Genomic DNA, 24,398 nt, shown 5'->3' with positions numbered 1-24,398 from the left:
TTAAAAATTTTATGAATATAAATCCTGTTATTCAATTAAACTTATTTTTATCTTAATTATACGTCAAGTATACATTATATTTATTTAATCGAATATATATTTTTTTCCACATTTTGATTTCATTAGGGGGACATGTTTTTTACGGAAACAATCCAGTAACCGCTTTTATACATCATACGAGTTTATTAGCAAATAAGATGTCACCATTAATCAGAAAAAGAGAAAAAGAAAGCATTCAATAGAATAAGTGCTGCATGCACAAAAAATTGATGTGACACACTGCGACAAATGCAAAAGCGGTTTTATGCAAATTTAAAACGTAGCAATGAACAATCTGGAAACCATAATTTGCTGTCGTAAAAAATTAAGTCAGTCTAAAAATTTATCTATTTAAAAAGTGTCATAATTTTGCATAAAAATCTGAATAATATAACAATAGAAAAATGTAAAAAAAAAAAAAAAAAAAATCAATACTGGAAAGAGATTGTTTAGTTAGTAGATGAGGGCAGCATAAAATTGTACAAAGTTCAAAACTGAGAAAATAAAAAAATGGTTCAATTTGTGTTTAGAAAATTTAAAATAAATTGTTCTAAATATGAACACATTTTGAATCATGTTTTTATTCAAACTATTATTACCATCTTGGTTGTTATTTGCATGTGTCAGCTGATGTAATCCTCAGGTACATCTCTTTGAACATGGAAATCTATATAACAAACTTGGGAACTTATGAAAAATTTTGAACTGCATCTTCTATTCAATCCACAGGGTAAATTATTCTCATTCCATCAGCCAAGATTGAGTAGAAGTGTTGATTTTTTTATGTTATTCTTAGTCATTATTGAGATTTGGTTGGGAAGATTTATTCATCCAGATGTGTTGTAAAAAAGTAAAGCAAATCAAAGATGCAGCCCAGAGCAAATAATGAAGTTATTGTTCTTTTTAATTGTTTTCATTATTGCAACTACAATGATGAAAAATGGAAAAGATTAACAGTCTCTTGTTGATGTGCTTCTTAGGCAGTTGGAGAAGCTGGTGGTGAATATTAGCCCCCAAACTGAATTCTAAATAAAACCCCTTGCTATATACTTTTGTATATTCATCTCTTGTAGGAATTGTATTTCGACAATAAATTATAAGCACTTAATAATGAGTTACTTTTTAGTTATTGCAGTCTTATGTCAGACTAACATGAAGTATGAAAAGATATCAAACAACTTTAGACATATTGGAAATTATATTTTCTCAACATGCAACACAAGGACATGAAATCATATACAATTTTGAGCCATTTAAAAGACAGAATTTAACAGCAACCAAATCCAATGTGAGCAACGCAATACAAAAAGCAGTTCACCACCTAAATATCCTTTATGTGTAACTTATTAATACAAAAAGCATTGGAGCGGATACAAAAAGCAAAAAACATTTGAAACTTCAGAAATAGTATCCAACATCTATTTTCTGAAACTTTAAATAGACATCTTATATATATATATATATATATATATATATATATATATATATATTTGTTAAAATTTAGGAGAGTGACAAATGACCCAAAACTACGAACTGCAAACTCACCCAATAAAATTGGATTAGTAAAAGAAAGCATAAAAGCCATTTTTAAAGAGTAAAATACTTTTACCATTTTTCCTAAATCTTTTCAGAGAAATTTGATCTTGAGACAACTTCATTAAAAAGTGAATAACAGTTAAAATACTGTCATGTTTTTAATATCTGCAATTCACTGTTGCTACTTGTGTCAATTCAGATTTCATCTGCTGCTGGTAATGTGTAAAACACAGAACTTGTTTCATAGTGGAGTAGCTGGAAACTTAACTAATTCTGCCACTGGGCTTGTTTAGTGAGGAGACGATCCGACTCCCAGGATTAAATACAAAACTTGTGAAATGGTTAATCTCCCACCCCTAGTAAAGTAATGGCCAAGTCAAGTTCACAGCAACATGTCACAAGCTCAAGTTAGCAGCAAAGTTGTTACTGGTTACTTGAGTTTCATCAGAGTAGATATAGAGCTTTGGCCTTTGTATTAGTTTTGGGAGTTTGTGACATGGCCATCAGCTTTTTAATATACATGGCTTTTCATAAGTCTTGCCAAAGATAATATTAAATATGAAAAATAACCAAGGAAACTTGTATTGATTATATTGTAACAAACAATGGCTGATGGAAAAGAACATGCTAACCCTGTGGATTAAATAAAGTTCTGGTTAAAATTTCATGGAGATTTGAGTTTAACAAAAACATTCCAGAGTTTGACAAGATACACCTGAAGAAGGTCAGAGATGACATTCACTGAAATGTTGTGAGAATAACATCTGTGATGTGAATAATCTGAATAATTCAATGGAAATTTATGTTAAAGTCATAAGAAATGCTTAAAACATTTCCTATCTTCTTCTGTAACCAATTCAGTATGTTTAACAAAACAACTTTGGCTAATCCATCTGTTGTAATGGCCTTAATTTCTTCATCAATTTGAACTTGAGATCAAGTAAATTATCAATATTGTGATAAGTTTTATTTATTCTTTATAAGTTTCCACAACCAATGAAGTCAAAAGGATAAAGATCAGGTGAACGTGATCTACAAACTTGCATTGAAGAAATTACAAGAGATGAATTAGCCAAGGTTGTTTAAAATTTAAAAAAGTATGCAGAATTGATTTTAAAATAATGAAATCGTTGTGTACAATGCTCTGGTGCACTAAAACTTGTTCAAAGTGCATACGTGATGTGCAATTGTCAGTAATATGAACAATGCGTAAGTCACGAGGTACACGTGTGCATGTGCATGAAGGGGGGTACATCAGGTGCAGTTTTGGTGAATTTCAGGAAATGTGAAATTTTTAAATGATGCAGTGTCTTGGCAACTAACATTCAATGCAGTTTGCCTCGTGTTTCAGCAATTCTGCACGTGAGAAAAAAATGCTTCCAAAAATCATGTAATCTATGTTTTCTGACTTTATCAGGATGTCTACGTGTGGTAGACAGAAAGTGTTGTTGATGTTATGGTTAATAATCTAGAGGAAGATGGGCAGAAATTGCAAACATTTACCATAGCATTAGCATAAAATACCAGTATTTATTAATATATAACCAATACAGGTTTGCTTGATTTTATTTTGTTTTTTATTTTCAAATGTAGATCTTCAGCAAGACTTAAGAGTTATATAATTGTTCAAACGACATTGGTGATCAACCTCATTGCAAAGAAAATTATGGGATGGATTAGTAGTTAATTTTAAAATTAGTTTAGATAAGAGTAGAAAAAAGTTTCTCCTCTCTAATTTGCATGAGAGAAAAAGATTTTAAAAGTAAATGCCTACACGCCCAAGCAAAATGGAATGAGAAAAGGTTGGAATGGTTAGATGTGAGTGCGGGTGTGAGTAGCCAATCGCAGAAAACCCAAATGGGAGTGAGAGTCAGGAAACAAAGTTTTTGCGTTACAAACCCGAACAACTACATGCAGAGTTTGCCTTGCAGGCATGCTTCCTGTCAACATGCTGGGTGATGCCCGTCTGAATCGTTCCTGGGCAATTCGGATGATGCGGAGTTTGCTTATCTTTATTTTCCCAAAGCTTGCGCAAATGATTGTATGTGCTAGTTAGACATGTGCAGTCTTTTGCTGCAAAAAGACAACAGAAATATAAAAAGGAAGATGGAGAGATGCAACAACACAATGGGTAGCTGTAACCATGAGAACAGCACCCCTAGTGATAGGTATATTTGGTGCTAGGAGGAAAAGGAGGAACAAGTGACTGATGAAAAATACACCATTGAAACCAATATCGTTGAGTAACAGGTGCATCAAGCAGGAGGAAACAAAGAAAATTCCACACACCAAGCCAACAGATGCTGCTTCCATAGAAGAAATTTTGATGCTATTTTTTGTCAAAATTATATTGAGGTGGAGAGGATAACGTCTATATATGGAAACTTTTCCTTGACTAAAAAAAATGCACAAACTCTAAAATTGAAAAGATAAACTCGAGAGTGTCAAGAAGAAATCGTTCAAACTTTTTAAAAGGAAAATCATCAACAAAAAAATCCAACTAAAATCTTTCTTTCATAATGCGAGAAGACATTTTGATACAAAAAGGCAGACATAACAAATGCCGAGTCTAGTTAACTGCTTTAATCATTTTCTGCCATGTTTATCAAAATCAGGCAACAAAGAAAACAAATATGAGGATCCAAAACTTTTTCAAAACCTGATCCGGCTTTCAAAACCTGATCCGGCTTTCAAAACCTGATCCGGCTTCAGTCCACGCAAGACGGATTTGCTAATCGCAGTCACATTTTAATTATTTCTAATAATCTCTGGCAAAATATTCTAGTTCTTTAAAAAATAACGTTTCCATTGGTCTCACAAGTCGTTTGGCCGATTCACGCACGCCACAACAGTTATCGAATTTTGCAATACTATGATAGCAAGAACGAAAGTTCTGGCTTAGGGGCTTTCAGGATAAAACTGATCCAGTTTACAAGAGTTTATTATTAAATTCAATGAAATTATGCCATGCACATTTTAATACTGCTAGTGTTATGGCGTTCAGAATAAATGCTTATTATTTTCTTCAAAATGAAAATGTAAAAACTCTATTCTTAAAAAGGAAAAAAAAAGAAATTGAACAAATTCGAATATCAAATATGCTGACACAGAAAAAATGGATTATTGATCAATTTTGATTATTCAACACAAAAACAAAAACATTTCTAACTGAAACCAATTTTTGGAACAATTATTTTAAAAAATTGTCTCATAAGAAACACTGAAAAATTATCTTTAAAAAAGTTTTGGATAAATATGGACAAAAGCTGAGATTCTGAAACTAGTATTGACTGCTACTGGAGTTCTAGAAATCTGCCTTGGCTGAAAATATCCCAAATGATTCAAGCTTATAAAGTCATTGCTTTTTCTAGTGGTTCTTATAAACAATCTATAAAACTAATTGCTAAAACAATAGATGTAAGTAAGAAATTTATTTTGCGTTCAGTTTTCTCCATTATCTATCCTACATGGAAATATTTGATATCCCAAAAATAAAAAAATTTTTCTCTACTGAATTGACATTTTAACAAACCAGCTCATCATTCTTCTAAAGTAATGAATTATTTGGTTTATAATGAAAACAGATTTGTTCTTGCATTTATCATGTTTGTCATTAACATTGATACGGATGTAGAGTATCACATCGACTGATGAAGTGCAATAAATTGTGTAAAAGAAAGCCATCTGTTACGAAGAATAAAAAATGAGATCGAGGCAGAAAAAAAGAATATTATATAGATTAGGTCATCTCATAAGTTTTGTTCAGATTTCAATTCTCTGAAATATAACACTAAATTAGAATGTCTCGGAACTGAATATATATATATATATATATATATATATATATATGTATATATATGAAATAAAATGGAGGTGGAAGGACCTGGATACTCAACGTTTCGCCCGATTTATGCGGGCTTCTTCAAGAGGGATGGTCATTGACAGGTCCTTCCACCTCCATTTTATTTCATATCGTCGGATTTAATCCAGCTCAACAATCATATATATATATATATATATATATATATATATATGCGCATTTGGACACATTTAAATTTATTAAATTTTATTTTTCAGAAAAAAAAAAAAAATTAAAGTTTTACTGTTGAATGTTATTAAAACATGATAGTATCCACAGAGCATTTGAAGCACACATTTTATGCATTAAAAAAAGGGGTCATTCTGCAGCTTTGGTTTATGGTGAAAAATGTCTAAATGAAAAGCTGTACATAAGACGATTTACAAAATGAAAATGGAAAAATTCAAGCTTAAGAATGTTTAGGAGGTTCAGTTGAGTATGAAGTAACATTCCTTGTGACATCATTTAATGAAATGAAATAAGCAGTTGTATTGCTTTATTTAAAACATACAACTTGCAATGGTTTATGAGGTCAAAATAAGTGCCTCATGAATTATCGAAAAGCAATTGTAAGTTGTGAGTTGAGATTTGCAAACCAATCAATGAGGCAGATGTTTTTTGAAGTTTTCATTAAATGATGTCACAAGGAGTGCTACTTCATAAGAAGCTTCATTGTCAATACTACAGGATTTTTTTTAAAGAGATACCTCACTGAGCACTTCTCCAAATATAACTGGACATTTTTTTTTTTTTTATTAGGGGGTCACCACTTATCAAAACAAAAATACCACTTGAAGATAAGGGTTGAGAAGTGTCAGGTGCTGGTGAGACACCAACAACATGATTGGTAATGGTGGATAGTTGGTAGAATTTAAGAGGATAGTTCAACAAGTTTAGGTTGAACTCAAAAATGACCATGTTATAGTCAGCTGGGAAGCAATCCTGTGATATTGTGTTCCACAGGCGAATGGTTCCATAAAAGAAACTTTGCTTATGGAATTTCCGTTTAGTTTAAGGCACAGGTAAAGAGTAAAGAAAAATTGTTGAAAGTAGTAGTAGCTAGATGAGTATTTGTTAATGTTTTTATATCCCGATTGGTTTTGATCTTCATGGGCGAAATTTCTGAATTGTGTAAATCATTTTTGCATGTTCTTTCATTTTGGCATTCTTTCCGCATAATCTGGGTGTATATTTTGAGCAGCTTTAACTGCACAGTCACATTCTTTACACTCAAAGGAAGATGTGCCTCGAATGCTTGAATGTTTCAACATTGAAATTTTAATTATTTTTGTAAAATGATAAAGTTATGATATATATTATTTCATTAGACATTTATATTAACTATTAAATTTCAGAGAATTGAAATTTGGGCAGAATTTATGTGATTATTTGGTAAAGCAAAAGCAAACATGCAAACCAAGCAGAATGGACCAAGGGGGAAAAAAAAGAAAACGTTTTTAAAATAAGCTGTTGATGAGGTCACGTGATATAATTATTGTCACAACACATGCATGCAGATACATACAAATTCAGCACAGGTTTTTTTTAAATATTTTTTTTTTAACTAAAATTATTTGTTTAATAATTTAAACAATATTAAGGTGAAGTCAGAAAAAAATTACTTGCAAAAGATTTTTTTGAAAGATAATTCAAAAACTAATTCTTATGGCTTGCAAGAAAAAAATGTTATTATTGAATATTATGAATAATATCCATTCAATTTTTAACCTGAAATTTGAAGGATAATAATTCAACTTCAAATACTTAACTCTCTTAAATCCCTCTCTCAAATTTTAATTTTTTTTTTATTTAGGGATGAAAATGGTTAAATATATGATTACTGGCAATTATTGAAATATTATACAAAGATATTTTTTTTTTTTTTACATAGGCATCACCACATTATAAAGGCCAAGAGGCCACTCAAGGATAAGGGTTAAAGAGTGTACAGTAGAAATTGGACAATATAGTAATCATTAGTAATGAAAATTTGGTAAATTTGATAACTTATATGGAACGGTTCATCAAGAACTTATTTACGTTAGACTTGAACACAACCATATTGTAGTCAGCCGGAAAGCAGGAAAACGGAAGACAATTCCATAGGCATGCAGTTCTAAGAAAGAAGCTTTGTTCATGGAATCTACGTTTAGGTTTAGGCACGGATAAAGAGTGGGGGGAATTATTGATAGTGTTTACAGCTAGACGAGTGTTTCTTGTGAAAGTTTGGCGAGGGGGGACCATAGATTGAAGCTCAGTCGAACAATTTTAAGAATATATGAATAAAGATGAACATTTTAATGACTTTCAGATTTTCTATATACATAGAAAAATCTATAAAACAAAAAGGTAACAGAATATTGAGAGAAAAATTTTGTTGGCTGATTAGGGAAATTTGTGTAGAATTAATATTTCAATCAGTTTCTATGACAACCAGTGGCAGTTGGGGACTTCACATTTTCTTTTGGTGGGTAGGAGGGCTGTTTCAGAAAACTAAATTATTTCACATTTTTTTTTTTTCAGTAAAAATTTCATAACTTTCTGCTTTAATGGATATAAAATTTTTTTTTTTAAAGATATTTACTTAGAAGTTAGATATTAACATAAAAAAAACTAAAAGTTAAAATATACAAGTCGATAAATTATTTTTTATTGATTTCAAGACAGATTTTTATTTTAAATTTTGTTTTAAATATGTTTAGCAAAAAACACCTTGAAAATAGTAATAAAATATTTTTTGAAAATAAATCTTAAGATTTTAACATAGGTCGTAAAAAGACCCCAACCCCATCATAAGCTAAAAATGTTGATTAAAAAAATTTCTTATCTGACAAATATAAAAGGGTTTGTGGAAAGTAATCTTTTATTAAATGCTTGAATCTTATTGTCCCCCATTTTGTCCTTGTCCTTTGGTTTCCATGTTCCATGAGTAATATTTACAACAAAGGAAGAATTGTTGTTTTCTGGGTTGATTGTTGCTTTGAATTGGTGGTATGTGAAGATTTTCAATCCTCTCATAATATTAGTCATCATTCAACTGTCACTATATCCATCTCATTAATCTTTTCTTTTTTAACCTTAAGTGGTGACTCATTAGTTTAACAGAAAAGCATAAGATAAATTCTTTGTGAAATTAGTTGAAGCAATTTCAAGGCATCTTTTGATGGTGATAGAAAATGCTAGCATCCATATTAAATTTTAAATAAAACCTAACGACATACATTTTCGTATGTGTTCATTTCTTGTAACAATTTTATTTCAAGAATAAATTATGAGCACTTAATAAAAGCAGTTATTTGCTATATACATCAGCTATAATAATTGTTGATGAGAAAACTGCATTTTTTTTTTTTCACAACACTGGAATTGTTTCTACTTTTAGAAATTAGCAGATTATTCAAATATTATTAACTCTCATATGAAATAAAAGGTATTAAAAAAAATCATTTCACAATTAAATAATTTTGCCAGTCTCCGGACAAAAGACTCCAAATTTAAATAAGTCAAAATTTTATGTTTCATGTTTAACATTTTTATTGTTATAAATGCTATTTTCACAGTTCCTTAGAAAAAGGTATTTTATGTATTGGCGTTTGATCGATTGAACAAAACTGAGCAACAAACATTTTTTTTTAATTCAAAGAGGAAGGCTTTCTGTAAGGCAAAATAATTGGAATGACAAATAACATAAAAATATTTAATCGTCAAGCATGTTCACTAAAAACTCCCAAAGAAAACCAAGTTTGGAAACCCAGATTCTTCTGATAAAAATTTCATGTGTCCTAAGTTATAGCTTCTGAAATCCTATGAGTTGAAGCTCATTTAAGTCATAACAGCAGATGACAAGTGAAAATGCAGACATTCTGTGTCAAAATGCAAGAGAAATTTGAAGAGGAATCGTGCCACTTCTAAGATGGTTCGCATATCAAATATTAATGAAATCTTCCATGGAATCTGCACATAATAAAATTATATTTTTAAATTCAACTTCGAAGGAAAAGAGTATAATGCTCAACATGAAACCTGTTTAGTTGAATTTGTCTTAAGTATTTTCTATTATGATTTCAAGTTTAAAATTTTTCAAAATTACCTATATATCATACAATCAATAAAAAAAAATATATTTCATAGGTACAAATAGAGGCAGCAGCAGTTCTACATCATGTACAGAAGGGCCACCACTGATAACTTGATAAAAAAAAATTTGCTTAAAATCTTTACATCTGTAGATTTTTTGGTTAAATAATTAGAGATCTATTAGTGACATAGGTTAGTTGTAAGAAATGTGTAAATGTTGAGCGCACAATGAGCAAGGCAGAATAAGTGTAAAAGTAAAATAATTGTGGAGGAGCTCAAAGGGAGATAATCAGACCATCACCAAGGGGAGATAATCAGAAAATGCACTTGTAATATCAATTGCCATCGACCAACTGAGGGGAGAGAGAGTGTGATGGGAAGTGAACAGATTTTGCGGGAATTTCTATTCCAGCTTTTAGTGTTGATAATAAGTGAAGCCAGTAAACATTACTCAACATCAAAGTACAAAGAAAAACAATTGCTGAAAATACAAAAGAATTGTTAAACGGATGCAAATTAGTTAAAATAAAAAAAAATATTTACTCAATTCATATGTAAATGAAACATTTTCCTTTAAAGCGAACAAGTTTAAAAATAAAATCTTCATTCTTAGTTTTCTTTTTAAAAAATAAAGCAATAAAAAAATACAATATGAGCAAGTATGTCTAAAAGAACTGATGGAAGGGTACAGAAAAAAACTTAATTGCAAAAAAGATGGTGTGATAACATAGTTCTGAAAATCAGTTAAACCAAGTAATGAGACCGGAGGTGTTGGATATTTGTAATATGTGGTAGATTGTATTTCTGACAAAATGTATAGGTAACCAACACAGAAATAAGTAATAATAAAAAAAAAAAAATTTTTTTTAAAAAGACATTAATTAGAATGAAAAGAAATTAACAAAGGGTTAAGATTTGATTTAATATTTTTCCCTAATTACAGGCTCTCATCAAGAACAAACATGACAAATAAAGATAGTTAATATTTAAACATTAAATGCATTTGTGGGAGTAAGGAATCCAAAAAGCTATCTAGCAAAGTAGGAGAGAGTGCTAGGTTGGTGGAAGGTTATGCTAGGTTGTTTAACATGAAATTGTTAAAAATGTTGTCCAGGAAGTGAATAACAGAGTAGGTGGGAAGGGAGAGAAGGAAAAACAGATTTCATAGTAGAAGAGTGATTTGGGATTTTTGAACAGGAAGGTGCCAATAGGAACCTCATCCACATCATCTAATCAAATACCAATTCCTTTCCAAAGCAAATCATGACAAATTTTTAACTCATATTTTTTTGGTTTTGTGTCCTTTTTACATACTTGTATGCATTGAACGGCTTTAATTTCCAAAATAACTTATCCCTGGGCAAGTCTTTATCTATTCCCTTAGGTCTGTTTTATCATTTCCTCCCATTTTTTCTTGAACTTCTGTCAACTGAACCTGATACTTTAACTGTTCTACATCTATTGACCCAAGAACTTTTATCTCTTCTTTCAATGTGGCCGTATCATCAGTCTCCTGTTCTGCACACACACCCTATTCTGTTCAGATTTCATCTTCCTTTGAAGTCATCAGAACTAAGCATGTTTTTAAGATCCCTATTACACATCCATAGTATCATTCTCATATCACTGCTCTTCATGCAACACATATCTTCAACCCTTTATTAGTCAGGTTTCACTTCCATACATCACACTGCCTACACATGCCTGATAGACTCTTCCCTTGGTTAACAGTGGTAGCATTTTGCTGGTTAGTAATGCTAACTCTTGTAATCACAGAACACCTGCTCCACCCTGTGTTCCAATTATAACAGCATTAGTTTCGCCATCAAAATAGATTTTACTTCTATCATATTTCTCCAATCTTTAACTTGATCCACAGGCAAATACTAAATCATCAGCATAACTTTTTTGGACAACTCGTACTAAACTGTGGAAAATACTTCCATGACAAATGTAAAGCAATGGACTTAGTACTTATGTATGCTTACATTTAATGTTCAAGCCGTTACTAAATGTTACATTATTAATGAGTTTACACATTTCTGTACATTGTTGGAACAATTTTCAGCAACCACTCATATGCCTCTAGCTTACGTAGAGTCCATCAGACAACCTCTTAACACTGTTAAAAATTTCTCTAGATTCACAAAAGTAAAACAGTCTCTTCTTCTTCTGATGATATTTCAGAATAAACATAGCATCAACCGTACAGAAAACCAAGTTGCATTACATCTCTGCTTTTCTAACTGAATTCCTTTCTATAAATTCAGCAGAGGTATTTTCCTTTTTTTTTCATTTTACTTGAAAGTCACCAATTGTCAGGGCATGAAAGCCATTCGAGGATAAAGGTTAATGAATGTAAGTTGGTAGTACTCATCAATGGTGTAAATTAGGTAAAATTTGATTATTTATGAGAATGTCTTCACAAGAACTGGTTTATATTAGATTTGAAGGCTATGTTGTATTCAACTGGAAAACAGCCCAACAGAACAGTGTTCCAGATACGAGCAGTTCTAGAAGGAGGTTTGTTATGGAATCTGCATTCAGATTTAGTCACAGATAAAGAGTAGGGGCAAATCATATACAGTGGTTGTAGCTAGTGGAATGTTTTTTTTTGTGAAAATTTGGCGGGGGGGGGGACCATAGATTGGAGTTCAGTCGAGCACTTGCCATGAAAATAGCAATAGAATAGAGACAGCCTTCTGGGAGCTTTCTAATTTGCTAATCCTACAACCACTGATCACTTAAATGTTGGTAGCATTCACTTTTAGACCATTATTTTTCATCTAAATCTTTTACTTATGGTTTCATCAGCATACAATATCTCTGCCAGATAACCCGTACAGAATTCCCTAGACAAGGCTTGCAAGTTACAAAAAGCATTCCTTCAAATCTTTAACTTAACAAATAAATCATTGTTTCACAGGCAAGTATTAAATCATCAGTATCTCTTCTGGATAATCCATACAGAACTCCTGGACAACACTTCGAAACAAACATGAAAAGCAACAAACTCGGTACAAACATTTGATGTACCCCTACTTAAACATTAAAGCTGTCAATAAACGTGCCATTTCTTCTAACACAACTTTAAGCATTTCTGTACATTGCTTGAATAAACTTCACCAACCACTCATTTGCCAAAGCCTGCCGGACAGCCTTTCTGGAAACTGTCAAATATTATCTCCAAAAATAAAATACAAGTTTTAATTATTAAGGTACTTGTATTTGTTTCAGGATAAATATAGCATAAGTAGTGCTTTCCTTAGACCAAAAAAATATATGCTTATCTGACTTATTTACTGTTCAATGATACCCTCAATCATGATCTATTAATGTTAAGTCTTTGTAATCATTTGTCTTGTGCTTCCCATTTACCTTTGCAAACAATTCACAACTGTACTAAGTTCCTAGTTTCTTGGGGGGAACCTATACTTTTATTTCATTTTTTTTTTTTAGATGAGGTTTGATAATTTGTATTATTTTGACTACTGTTCTCATCTTAGATCTTATTCTGAGAACATTTTGGCTAATGTAAATTCTGATCTTCAGGCACATCTTGTGAAACTTGAGAATCTTTATATCCAACATTCAATATTTCATACAAATCTTCAAGTTTGACAATGTGCACCTGAAGAAGGTAGATCAACTAAAATGCATGCAAATTAAAAAAATAAAAACATGCAAATTAAAAAAATAAAATCCGAATAATACAATATGAATCTTTTTCATGGCCCAATTTATCAAATCTGATCATCTGAATGCCTGTTTCTGACTGTAGGAAGAAACGTGTCCAAATACCAATTTCATGTCCTCAGAATACTCTTTCCGATTGCTCTGATTTAAAAAAATTCTCAAAGATCCAGTGTTTTCCAATTGCATTGTCACCACAAGAAAAGTTGCATAGCGCAATACTTATTCTAAAAATTAGCTAACAGATTTATCACTGCAGACTTGTAAGAATTTAGAAGATTTTTTAGTATAAAAAGAATGAATACAAATATGGAATATTGCAAGAAATCTAATGCATTTCTTATGCATTAAACCTGTAAACTATACAAAAATAATGAAAATCACACATCTTCAAAGGCACATATAAAGTAAAAGAATGGCCTACCTGAGCCGCTATGTACACTGCCTGCACTACCATTTCCGCCACCACCACCTGCACTGCCACCTCCCCCAGCACCGGCACCACCAACAGCGCTGGGCGGTCCGCAACCATCGACGAAGCTGCCCACGTAGCTGGTCGTATCAGTGCTGGTATAGCAGTATGGCGGGACGTAGCTAAGGTTCTGAGGCAAGTAGCTGGAACTGCTATACGGGTACTGGTTGTTCCAGGTTGGCGGAGGCAAAGGAGCTAACGTGTCCCGGTCAGCTTCAGAGACAGAGTCTACATCTTCCAGGCTGAGAGAAGAGAAATCTGCAGGGGGGGGGAAAAAAAATGTTTAAAATAAATAAAAACAAAATTAGAAATTACCCCCACCCCCAAACACTTTGTATTGTTGTGAAATTTTGCAAATGGATAGAAGGGTTGAAAATGCTAATTACTGCATTGTTTCAACTATAAGTCAATGTAAAACATCCAGAAAAATATGCTTGAAAACTTGCCTCAACTTATGAAGGCATTCATCGTAAACTTTATTTTGGATTGGAGCATTCAATTTACGTTCTTGTCAAGTTGAAACGCAATTATCAGCAATTTGAGGCCATGTGATTTAATCATCACAAATCGATTAACACAAATATTCTTTCTAAATTGTCCATCTTTTATTGTATTACCTGCACTTTGGAGGAGTTGTCATGCACATGAGCAATGTGAATCATGGGTTCATTGTTATTACATTTTTAAAAACATGGGACTTCACATAAAAAAACTGATAACAATTCTCTTAACATCTTCGCTTATATGATGCACTTAAATGCTATTTGATAAAGGAAGATCACGTTAACAAATAGATATTTATTTTATGCATATTTTTTTTTATTGGTCAAGCAAATTAAAGTGGAGAGAGAAACTAATAATATAGAATTTTCAGGAGAGTTCTTCCTGATTCCATACCAAAATTATACCTCGATTTATAAAATCCTTTGTTCTAAGCATAAAAATGGCTAAGATAGACTTATAGCTGAAACCATACAGTAATATTACAGGTATCTATTAGTAAAAATTATTTGATAATACTGTTATTTAAAATATTAAAAATAATAAAAAAAAAAATAAAAACTGAACGTTTTAAAACTCTGAAAACATGTAAAATGTATTCTAATCAAAGAAAATTTTATTTATAAAGCAACAGTCATTTTTTTTTAAACAAAATGATCAAATTATTCTGGAATAATTAAAACAGATCATTTCTTTAAAGAGGAACGTTAATATTAAAAATATTTTAAAACTTTGGATAAAATAAAAAATTTTATTTACAGTTAACGCTATTTACTTATCTAAGAAAAAAAATTTGTAAAAAACAATTTGCAACACAATTATATTTGGCATCATAATGCAGAAATATTGATTTTCATAAAATATTCTCTGTGTAATATTCTTTTAAAAAAATCTAAAATGAATTTGAATTCAATAAAGAATATTTGACGTTTTAGATTTCAATCTTTTTAGTAAAATTATTCAAAAAAATTTTTATCCTTGAATATTTTTACTAAATAAATCGAAATCTAAAACATTAAGTATTTTTTATTGAATTCAAATTCATGTTTCCTTTTACATTGAGAATTCTTTTAAATTATTCAAGAATGTTGAATTTATTATTTCATTTTTTTTTTTTTTAATATTAAATAAAATCTTTGGCCAATGGAACTCTTTGCAAGAGTTAATTTATTTGAAGAAATCCTCCTCTACCAATCATAAACGTACAAAAATAAATGTATACATTGGAAACAAAATAAACAAAAACAAACAAACAAAACAATAACAAAAAAAAACTATTTTTTATAATTTAAATTATTTGGATTACTTATTCTCATCGGTTGTTATAACGTTTTGCCCGATGTAATCTCTGACCATCTTCAAATGCATCTTTTCGAACTTGCGGAACTTGAATATTTTATGTTGAACTCTGAATACAGAATTTCAAACTGAATTTTTTACCTAATCTACAGAGGTAGATTGTTTTTGTTCTATCAACTATGATCGGGTAGAAATGTTTATTTTTTTATATTATTTTTGATGATTTTTTTTTTTTTTTTTTTTTTTTTTTTTTTTTACACAGTGATCACCACTTATCAAGGCCCGGAAGCCACTCAGGGATAAGGGTTATTGCAAGTACATTACGTTAGTGTGGAGATTTGCTGAAGTGTTTACTTAAGGGGGCGGTTCATTAGGAATTTGTTAACATTGGACTTGAAGACATCCAAGTTGTAGTCCGGAGGGAAGCAGGCAGACGGAACAGAGTTCCACAGGCGTGCAGTTCTAAGAAAGAAGCTTTGTTCATGGAATCCGCGTTTTGATTTAGGCACAGATATAGAGTGGGGGAAATTTTTCACAGTGGATTCAGCTAGACGGGTGTTTTTCGTGAAAGATTGGCGAGGGGGGACCAGAGATTGGAGTTCAGACGAGCATCTGCCATGGAAATAACGATAAAACAAGGACAGGCTCGCAACGTCTCTTCTGTGGGAGAGAGGTTGCAGGGTAGAGAAAAGGACATCCCCCACTAAACCACAAAGTCTATTTTGTACTCTGTCAAGGCAGGATAGGCTGTTTTTAGCAGCTCCTGCCCAGATATGGCAACAGTATTCCATCCTTGGACGTACTTGGCTTTTATATAGATAGAGAATTGCATCAGTAGTGAGATATCTTCTGGAGCGGTAGAAGGATCCCACCATCTTTCCAGTGACCTTGGCAACAGACTTAATGTACGTGTTCCATTTCAGATCAGGAGTAAAGGTCAAACCCAGAAGCTTGTCAAAACACTGAGCCTCACCCAGACGAGAGCCATCCATCACAATTGATGCCAGCTGGGGATCAGAGCGTTGATGATGCAAGGATAGGAGTTTGGTTTTGGATGCATTAAAGGAAACCAGCCACATCTTCCCCCAATGAACCACGCGCTCGAGATCAGAGGAGAGAGAATCAGAGAGAACTTTGTCATGATGTAATGAATATAACTAAATCCGGGTCCCTCATCATAAAAGATATGATTGGCTGGTTTAAACCATAAATACAGATGGGTAGAACAGCTTGGGAGAGATATTGAAAGATACGCTGAAAACCTAAAACTTAAAAGATATTACAACCATGAACACACATTCACTAAGACAACTTACTAGGTAGTATTACTCAATTACTGTAGCCAAGACCAGTCAGCAACTACACACAAGTATATCCTTTTCTGTTACATATCATTTAGTTATTATCGCTGTAGTAAGGATGAAGAAGACTCAACGTTCTTTAAAAATCAGTTGTAAGCGACAATCTTCTTAGTGTTGTAAGTGCAATCCATAAGTGATGATAACTAATGACATAAAATTAACACTTTTACACAGTTATGATAGACATCAGAACAATCTACTCTGTGGATAAAATAACGGATTAAGTTCAAATGTCCATCCAGGTTCCCAAACTCAAAAACATGCACTTGAAGGTTGGTGTTTACATCGGTTGAAACATTGTGAAAATAATAATGGTAGTCCAAATAATCAAAATGATCTTTATCTCAAAATTTGTGGAATATATACGTCTTACAGTGAATAGAGATCAATATCAACATGCAGACGTTTTTACAAGAAAGAAATAATGTGTGACTATAACGTCAAATCTTTCATGAAAAAGAAATCATTTATCTTCAGTTGATAGAATTTATATTTTTGGTTTTATGTTTAACATATTTGATGCCCAGGCAATGCAGAGTAAATCTAGCATTGAATAAAGGACAGAACACACACACATATATATATAATATACACACACGGGCATGCCAAAAGTAATGTCTCCTATTTTTTTTTTATTCTACTTGAATGGATCAGAAGGGATTGCAAATTGTATTGTTATATTGTTATGATGATTAAACTTAAGCATTCATGAACTGAAAGTTTGCAAATATTGATGGTGTGAGACTCCAAGTAAACAACCCCTGTCATGAACGTGTGTCGAAAGCAAAGATACATCATTGAATTCCTGGCAAAACCGCATTGAGAATGGTGGTGACTATGTAGAAAAATAAATCCTTGAGCACAAAAGGTTGCTCATTTTAAAGATACCATTCTCGACTTTGTAGCTCTTCAATTTTTTGAATTGAAAAAAAAAAATAAAATAGGGTTCACTTTTGGAATGACCATCGTATATATATTTATTTTTATAAAAAAAAAATTATTATAGTAATAATAATAATGTATATATTTAGTGTAAAGTTTTTGGCTTACAACCAAAATATATACCAGCTGTATTATTTTAGCATAAAACACTATTGGATTGGATTGATATACGAAATAGTAATAAGTTTAAACTTCTGCAACATTGATGAGTCAATGAGACAGCTGCCTATGAATGACTATTTTATGTCCCCTCTATGAGTGAACCATTTTGATGGAGATAATGATGGTGTGAAAACAATATTTTTTCATAAAAATAATTGAGTACTTTCTATTATCAGTATGATAAAACCATGTAAAATGAATAATTTCATTCAATATAATTCCCTCTACTTCAAGTAGCAGATTCAGAAACTCAGTCATGACCAGGACCACAAAACCATTGCCTGTAGATGAATATTTTTTTAAATTACTTGACAATTTTTCAAAGAAATAACATTAAATTCATTTGAGTAAAAAAAAATAAATGTTCATTTGAATTTTGGCATTACTTAACATATGAACACTTAACTCCTTTTTCTCAAATTATGACATTTTTGAAAATTTGTCAGGTAAAATTAGTTAAAATTTTTTGTTATTGAAAAAAATATCTGTAAAAATAAAAAAAATTGTTCAACATTTAACAATGAATCTAAATATGATGGCAACATAAGCTGAATGAAAAAGTTTCTAAATTTAAATGCTGTTAAGTGCATGTTTCTGATTTTGTAGCATCAACTTTTGTTGCACAAAGCATTCAAATTGAGGTAGAAACCCATGAAATATTTTGGCTTGCTTTTCAATATTTTCTTCCAAAATTTCTGAAATATCAAAAGAATGATCATTTGGAAATGAGAATTATTTCCAAGATTTCCTTTTGCACAACTACATCGATAGGATTACAGGTTTGCAAGAAAGTAAGAAGATTAGGATATGAATGAAGTCTGACATGGAGAAAGGTTATTTATAACATGTTGAGGCAATAAAACAATGATTGGGAGGACGAATAATACATGAAGCTGGTGAACGGTATGAAAAGACACATTAAAGCCAAACAATAACAAACAAAACATCAAAAAAAAAAAAGTGACATCATACAATCAGTTACAACAAGCATCATACACACCGATTATTTCAAGGCAGAACACAAACATTCCATATCAAAAAGTTCAGATAAACAAAAATACAAGCAGTTATTTTAAAATTAAAAAAAAACAAAAACAAAAGTAATAGAAGTATGACTGTCACGAGTTGATAATCATGTATATTAATGTGCATATAGTTTTACATTTGTATATAAAATATCTTGGCATGTATGTGGTACACTACAACTTATCACTTTCTCATATGATATACAGGGTAATCTCTAATCTGTGGTTCTCTGCAATCGCTTTGATGACAGTTTTGTGCGAAGGGTGTTGTTGTCTACCACCTCCTTCTACATACAACACCCAGTACTCTCAAATTTCACGCATTTTATGTTGATCAGGCTTGACGGCACTTTTTGACTACGGTTTGTAATTAGTCAAACAAAACCAGTTGTGAACTCGGCAGTATTGCTTTGATCAATAGCAATTTTCTAGTAGTAGTAGTAATAGTAGTAGTAGTATTTAAAAATCGACAATGACATCATTCCTTACAATTTACCATGTTCAAAATCAATTGTTTTTTTTACTTAACTGATGAGCTCTCTAGTAGCTGAGGAGACCAAATGTTGATTCACATAGTCGCTTACAGACAGCAAGCGTGCAAGTTGTGTCTTGTCAATGCAGGCTGATACCTGTGCATTCGTATCAATTAATGCAAGAATTAAATGCCACGCACCATGGAATCCGTATCCTGAATGTTGAATTATCTTTGAATTACTGCTTGTTCAATAAAATGATATTAAATATGAATCTGTGTCGCAGTAAGTATTCCTCGATACAATTATTTACACTGTGATACTCCTCAGTTGAAGAGTAATCTGGGAATTATGTTGATAGACATAATCTTGGAGATAAGCTCATAGGTAGAGATCTGGGAATTCAGTGTTTGGTAAGTGTGACGCTTATTCACGACCATATTTACTAATGAGGCAATCAACTAAATGTGTTTGCATATTATTAAATAGCAGTAAATCAAAGACTGTTGGATATTCATGACTGGAATTTAGTGGAAAAGTCAGAAATAGAGTGAAGTTTATTTGTACCAAACATGGTTAGATTGCAGAATGAATTGCAAATTTCATTAACAAGTGCGTGGTAATGTTTTTTTGAGGGGGTGACAGTGTGAGACTCCAAGAATTAGTCTTCCAGTCTTTTTGATGTTACATTTTTGGAGAGTGCAGCTGATGTAGTCTTCTCTCTTTTACATGATCCTCCTATTAATCTTGCTCCAGTTGTGTTAATTTACCAGAAAGGATTTTGCTTGACCACCTGTGCTGCAAAATGCAATACTTATAACCCAGCTGGCTCTGGTTTACAGTCATGAAAAAAAATCCTTGATGACAATAAGTTTCATTTTTTGTTTTAAAGAAAATTATTCTATCTTATTAACGAAATGAAAGCAAATTCAGATACAAACACAACATTGCTTTGTAAAGATAAAACAAGCAGACAATAAATTTGGTTATATTAAAAGATGACAAAAACTAGTGTTAATAATACTAACAATAACCACAAAAAAGTAAAATTTTCTTGTACAAGAATCAATAAGTGAAATTTTCTTGATACATCAAGAAAAAAAAAAAAAAATTCATTCAGTTTCATGCCATATTTATATTTAAGATTTTTTAATTTTTCTTATTTTGTTTCAGTTTTCCTCATCTTGGTCATTTCACAACATGTATTCTCTTTTTCTTTTTTTTTTTTTTTTTTTCCAGATACTGCTTGTTATTGTTGATAACATTCAGGAAATTTTAAACTGAACCCTTTATTTATTTGTACCTCTTACTGGCCACCATTGACAATATGAGGATATAAGTGTTGGTGAACAAATATTCTATTTGAATTTCAAGTTTCTGAGTTCAATTCCAGGTAAAACAAGAAAAATGAGGTGATACTATATTTATAAAAAGGCACAATAAGAGTGATACAGCTGAGTTGATAAAAGAAACAGTTCAGCCTGGAATTTCTGGATAGGTTATCAATAGGGCTAGGACAACAGAATATTCTCATCACCCTTTTGACTCGAGTATACATCTTACACAGACAGAGTTAATCAACTGAGAACCACAACACTGTACATAAGATATCAACGGATATATACTTGAGTCAAAACAACAAAAAGAATATTCTGTTGTCATAGCCCTAGTTATCATCTATGAGAAAAGGCTGGAGAGTAGAATATATGAAACATGAAAATGGCTGCAACCAAGATAAGGAATCAAATGACACTGAATTCTGTTGTTTAAAAAATCATGGATGTAATATGATGTGTTGGTTGTAGGAGGCATTATGAAGACATGCAACATGTTAGCAAGTTTGTGTGTAAAATGTCTTGTGGAAACAAGAAATAGTTTATCAAATCTTAACCGTTTCTCTTGAGAAGTATCACATTCAAACACATTCACAACTCTCATGCACAGGTTATTAATGAAGCAAGGCATTGTGATAGAGGTGGTCGACGAAAGCATCCTCAACCACTTCTTGAAAAGTGTGAGATAATGTTATAGAGAGAGAGCGCGAGCTGATGATGAAGCATAAAAACTGACCTGGAAGGGCTTGGACACCTACAATGATGAGGATGTGTTTAGATGGGATGTCAAAAGGACAAAATGTTAAGACAGTTTATTATTAGTGGAGAGGCATCTTGGCTTTTTTGAAATAGTATTAATACCAGAGCATATATATATATATATATAAATAAAATCAATACTGCGTACAAATCGATAGTCATCCACTCTTACCGACTTGCAAAGAAAGTTAATTATGCTTTCTTTTCAAATTACTTGTATACAATCTAAGCATGGGAAAAGTGACTAAATAAAGTTTAAAAGTATTAAACTTTCAGATAAATCATAGTGTCAAAAAACGTATAGATTAAACGCAGCAATGTAGAAAAAAAAAATGAATAACTGCCAAAGACAAATAAAAAACTTGGTTGACTAATATATATATATATATTTTTTAATTCAAAAAACTTTATCAAAGTAACAAAAACATTTTTGATCATTATTTCATGTATAAAGGTTATCCAAAAATTTTGAATAAAAAGGATAAAATATTATTCAACCTAATAAGTTTTGAATTTGTCTTCTATATTTGACAATTTAGTTATCTATTTATTCATTTTTCTTTTTTTTTATATATATATAAATAGTATTCTATTGTTATTTCAGTTAAATTTTTTGCAGGAGAAACTCTTCAATTTGTTTTCAATGAATACAATATATTGATAGTTTTAATGAACATCTTATATTGCTTAAATAGTCCGACTTTTGGCATAGTCAATCCAATTGTCAAATCAAACTGTCCATTTTGATAACAAACAATTACTTTTTATTTAATACACGATACTGTTATGGTATTTCAGCTTTTTATTGTGACTATGTGTGAGGTTTTCAGGCCTCCACTATCCCACAGGAGCCAGAAATAGAAGTTTCAGTTCATCTGATGTGTCGTATAAAAAAAATAAACCAAATTCCAGAGCAATCAATAGAGTTATTTGTTGTTCATTTCAATGTTTTCTATTATACCAGCTAAAAGGATAAAAGAAAAACACGATTTTGTACACTTGCTGAGACATCACCATCCAGTAAGCTAACTACTTTCACACTAAACAGAGATGAACAGCTATTTTTGCTGGCAAAAAAGACATGGCGAAATCTATGGGGATGGAAGAAATCCCCATGCAACGTTATACTTGTTTTGTTATCAAGCTGAAGAGATTCTAAAATTGTATGACTCTTAGAATAATGCTGCTAAAAATTAAAAAAGGCATTTGTATTTCATGGTGGACACACACACACACAATATTTTACCTTTATTTCTTGAAATAAATCCAGTAAGCAAAATCAATTTTAATGGCATGAACTTTTCATACTAAATTTTTCATTGGTTGTTTTTAGATGATACGAAAATATCTCGATTTTTTTTTTAAGTGAGCAATTAATTTATCCGCATCATATTTTTTCCTAATTTGTAAAAATATTCCACCCATGACAATTTTTCTTTAAAAATAAAAGAAATGCTAAAAAAAAAACAAAATACTGGAAGAAAGAATTTGGATTAAATGGTTAAAAACATTAAAATTTCAGGTAAATTTCATGAAATAAAAATAACAAATTTAATATGAATTTAATATTAAAAAAAAAAAATGTATAAATTTCTTAATACCTTTGAAAATACTAAAAATTTTCATTTCTCTATTTTGCAGCAAATCAAACATTCCTTAATTATTTGATGATAATACCTACTACATACAATTTGTAAAAGATACTATTTAGCAGGGGGGGGGGCTTGGTTGTAGGTTCATACCTTTCCCCTAAAAAATATTAGTGTGTAAAATAATCACAACAAATCCGAAGTAGGATTCAAACTGTGGAGCAGATTCCATAGCCTGCAACAGTATCCATTCGACCAATCACACATTCTCAGATAAAATTTGTTAGAAGGATCAAATTGAAGGAAGGTCAGATGTAACCAAACGAAGTACCAAGAAAGGTAAATTACCAATGGAAAAGCTTGCACAGCAGACGATAAGTAATAAAGTAATCGGAAATAGTATATAAAAAACAAAAAAAAAAAACAATACATACAATACTGATACAATACAGAAGGTGGCAACAAAGATATTCAACAGGATTTAGACAAAAAATAAAAATATAAAACGGGTAATACTTGTTTATATATATATATATATATATATATATAAATGTTTTTAAATTGCCTCATCATAAGATAAAGAAATTTATTTTGCAAAAAGAAAGGATCAACAATTTAATTAAACAATAAAAATAAACATTAACATTTAAAACAATGTTTCAAAAAACCCAAATAACGATAGTTAAATTATCAAACATATTGAAATAACAATTTAATTTCAGTAAAAAAAAAAAAAAATACTACCAATAATGGTTTATTAAATACAAATGCATTGAAATTAGGATAATCCCTAAAGTGTGAAACTTACTGTAATAAGGGATACAGAATAGGCAAACAAAATTAATTTATATTGTTTATCTTAAGAAACTGATACTAGTGATTGAAAAAAAAAAAAAAAAATTATAACTGCCCAATTGATAGATTATTAAGTTTGTCATACATTCTTACTACTATATATATATATATATATATATATATAAATTAATTAGATAGACAAAAACGTATGTTGATGTTAACATAAAAGAGAAATTCTCTTTTAATATTCAAATGTACAATTTCATATGGAGTTGACAAAGAAGCATCATTATTTAACATTTTAAATGAGTGTTATACAATGTTTAAATGTTTCATAAAAGTTGCATATTCAATCAATTTCTATCATAAAATATATTTTTTTGATAGCAGATTGTCCAAAATATTAGAGTATCGTGTTTTTAAAGTTTTGCATATTTTTTTTTTTAATCAAATGATGAATATCTTCACTTTTGAAAAACAAA

At 30.9% G+C, this 24,398-nt stretch overlaps 1 protein-coding gene across 8 annotated transcripts in view; it reads right to left on the bottom strand.

Moving 5' to 3' along the window:
- Positions 1–24,398, bottom strand: part of LOC145300079 (segment polarity protein dishevelled homolog DVL-3-like) — a 284,306-nt gene that overhangs the window by 41,361 nt on the left and 218,547 nt on the right. For 6 of the 8 annotated variants that reach the window (XR_013872349.1, XR_013872375.1, XM_080144458.1 and 3 more), the window contains one exon: positions 13,629–13,934. Coding sequence is in view for 6 of the 8 variants with exons in the window: in XM_080144458.1 (XP_080000584.1) it covers positions 13,629–13,934 (306 nt within the window). In the remaining 2 variants the exon portion in view is untranslated. Of the gene's footprint in view, positions 1–3,474; positions 3,649–13,628; positions 13,935–24,398 lie in introns of all 8 variants that reach the window. The other 2 variants (XM_080144454.1, XM_080144455.1) reach the window with 1 other exon arrangement.

Source organism: Euprymna scolopes, chromosome 2, assembly GCF_053919585.1.
Source record: "Euprymna scolopes isolate OS-2025 chromosome 2, ASM5391958v1, whole genome shotgun sequence".
NCBI lineage: Eukaryota > Metazoa > Mollusca > Cephalopoda > Sepiida > Sepiolidae > Euprymna > Euprymna scolopes.
Note: the sequence above shows the minus strand (reverse complement) of the source record. Positions and strands in the feature narration are given on the sequence as shown.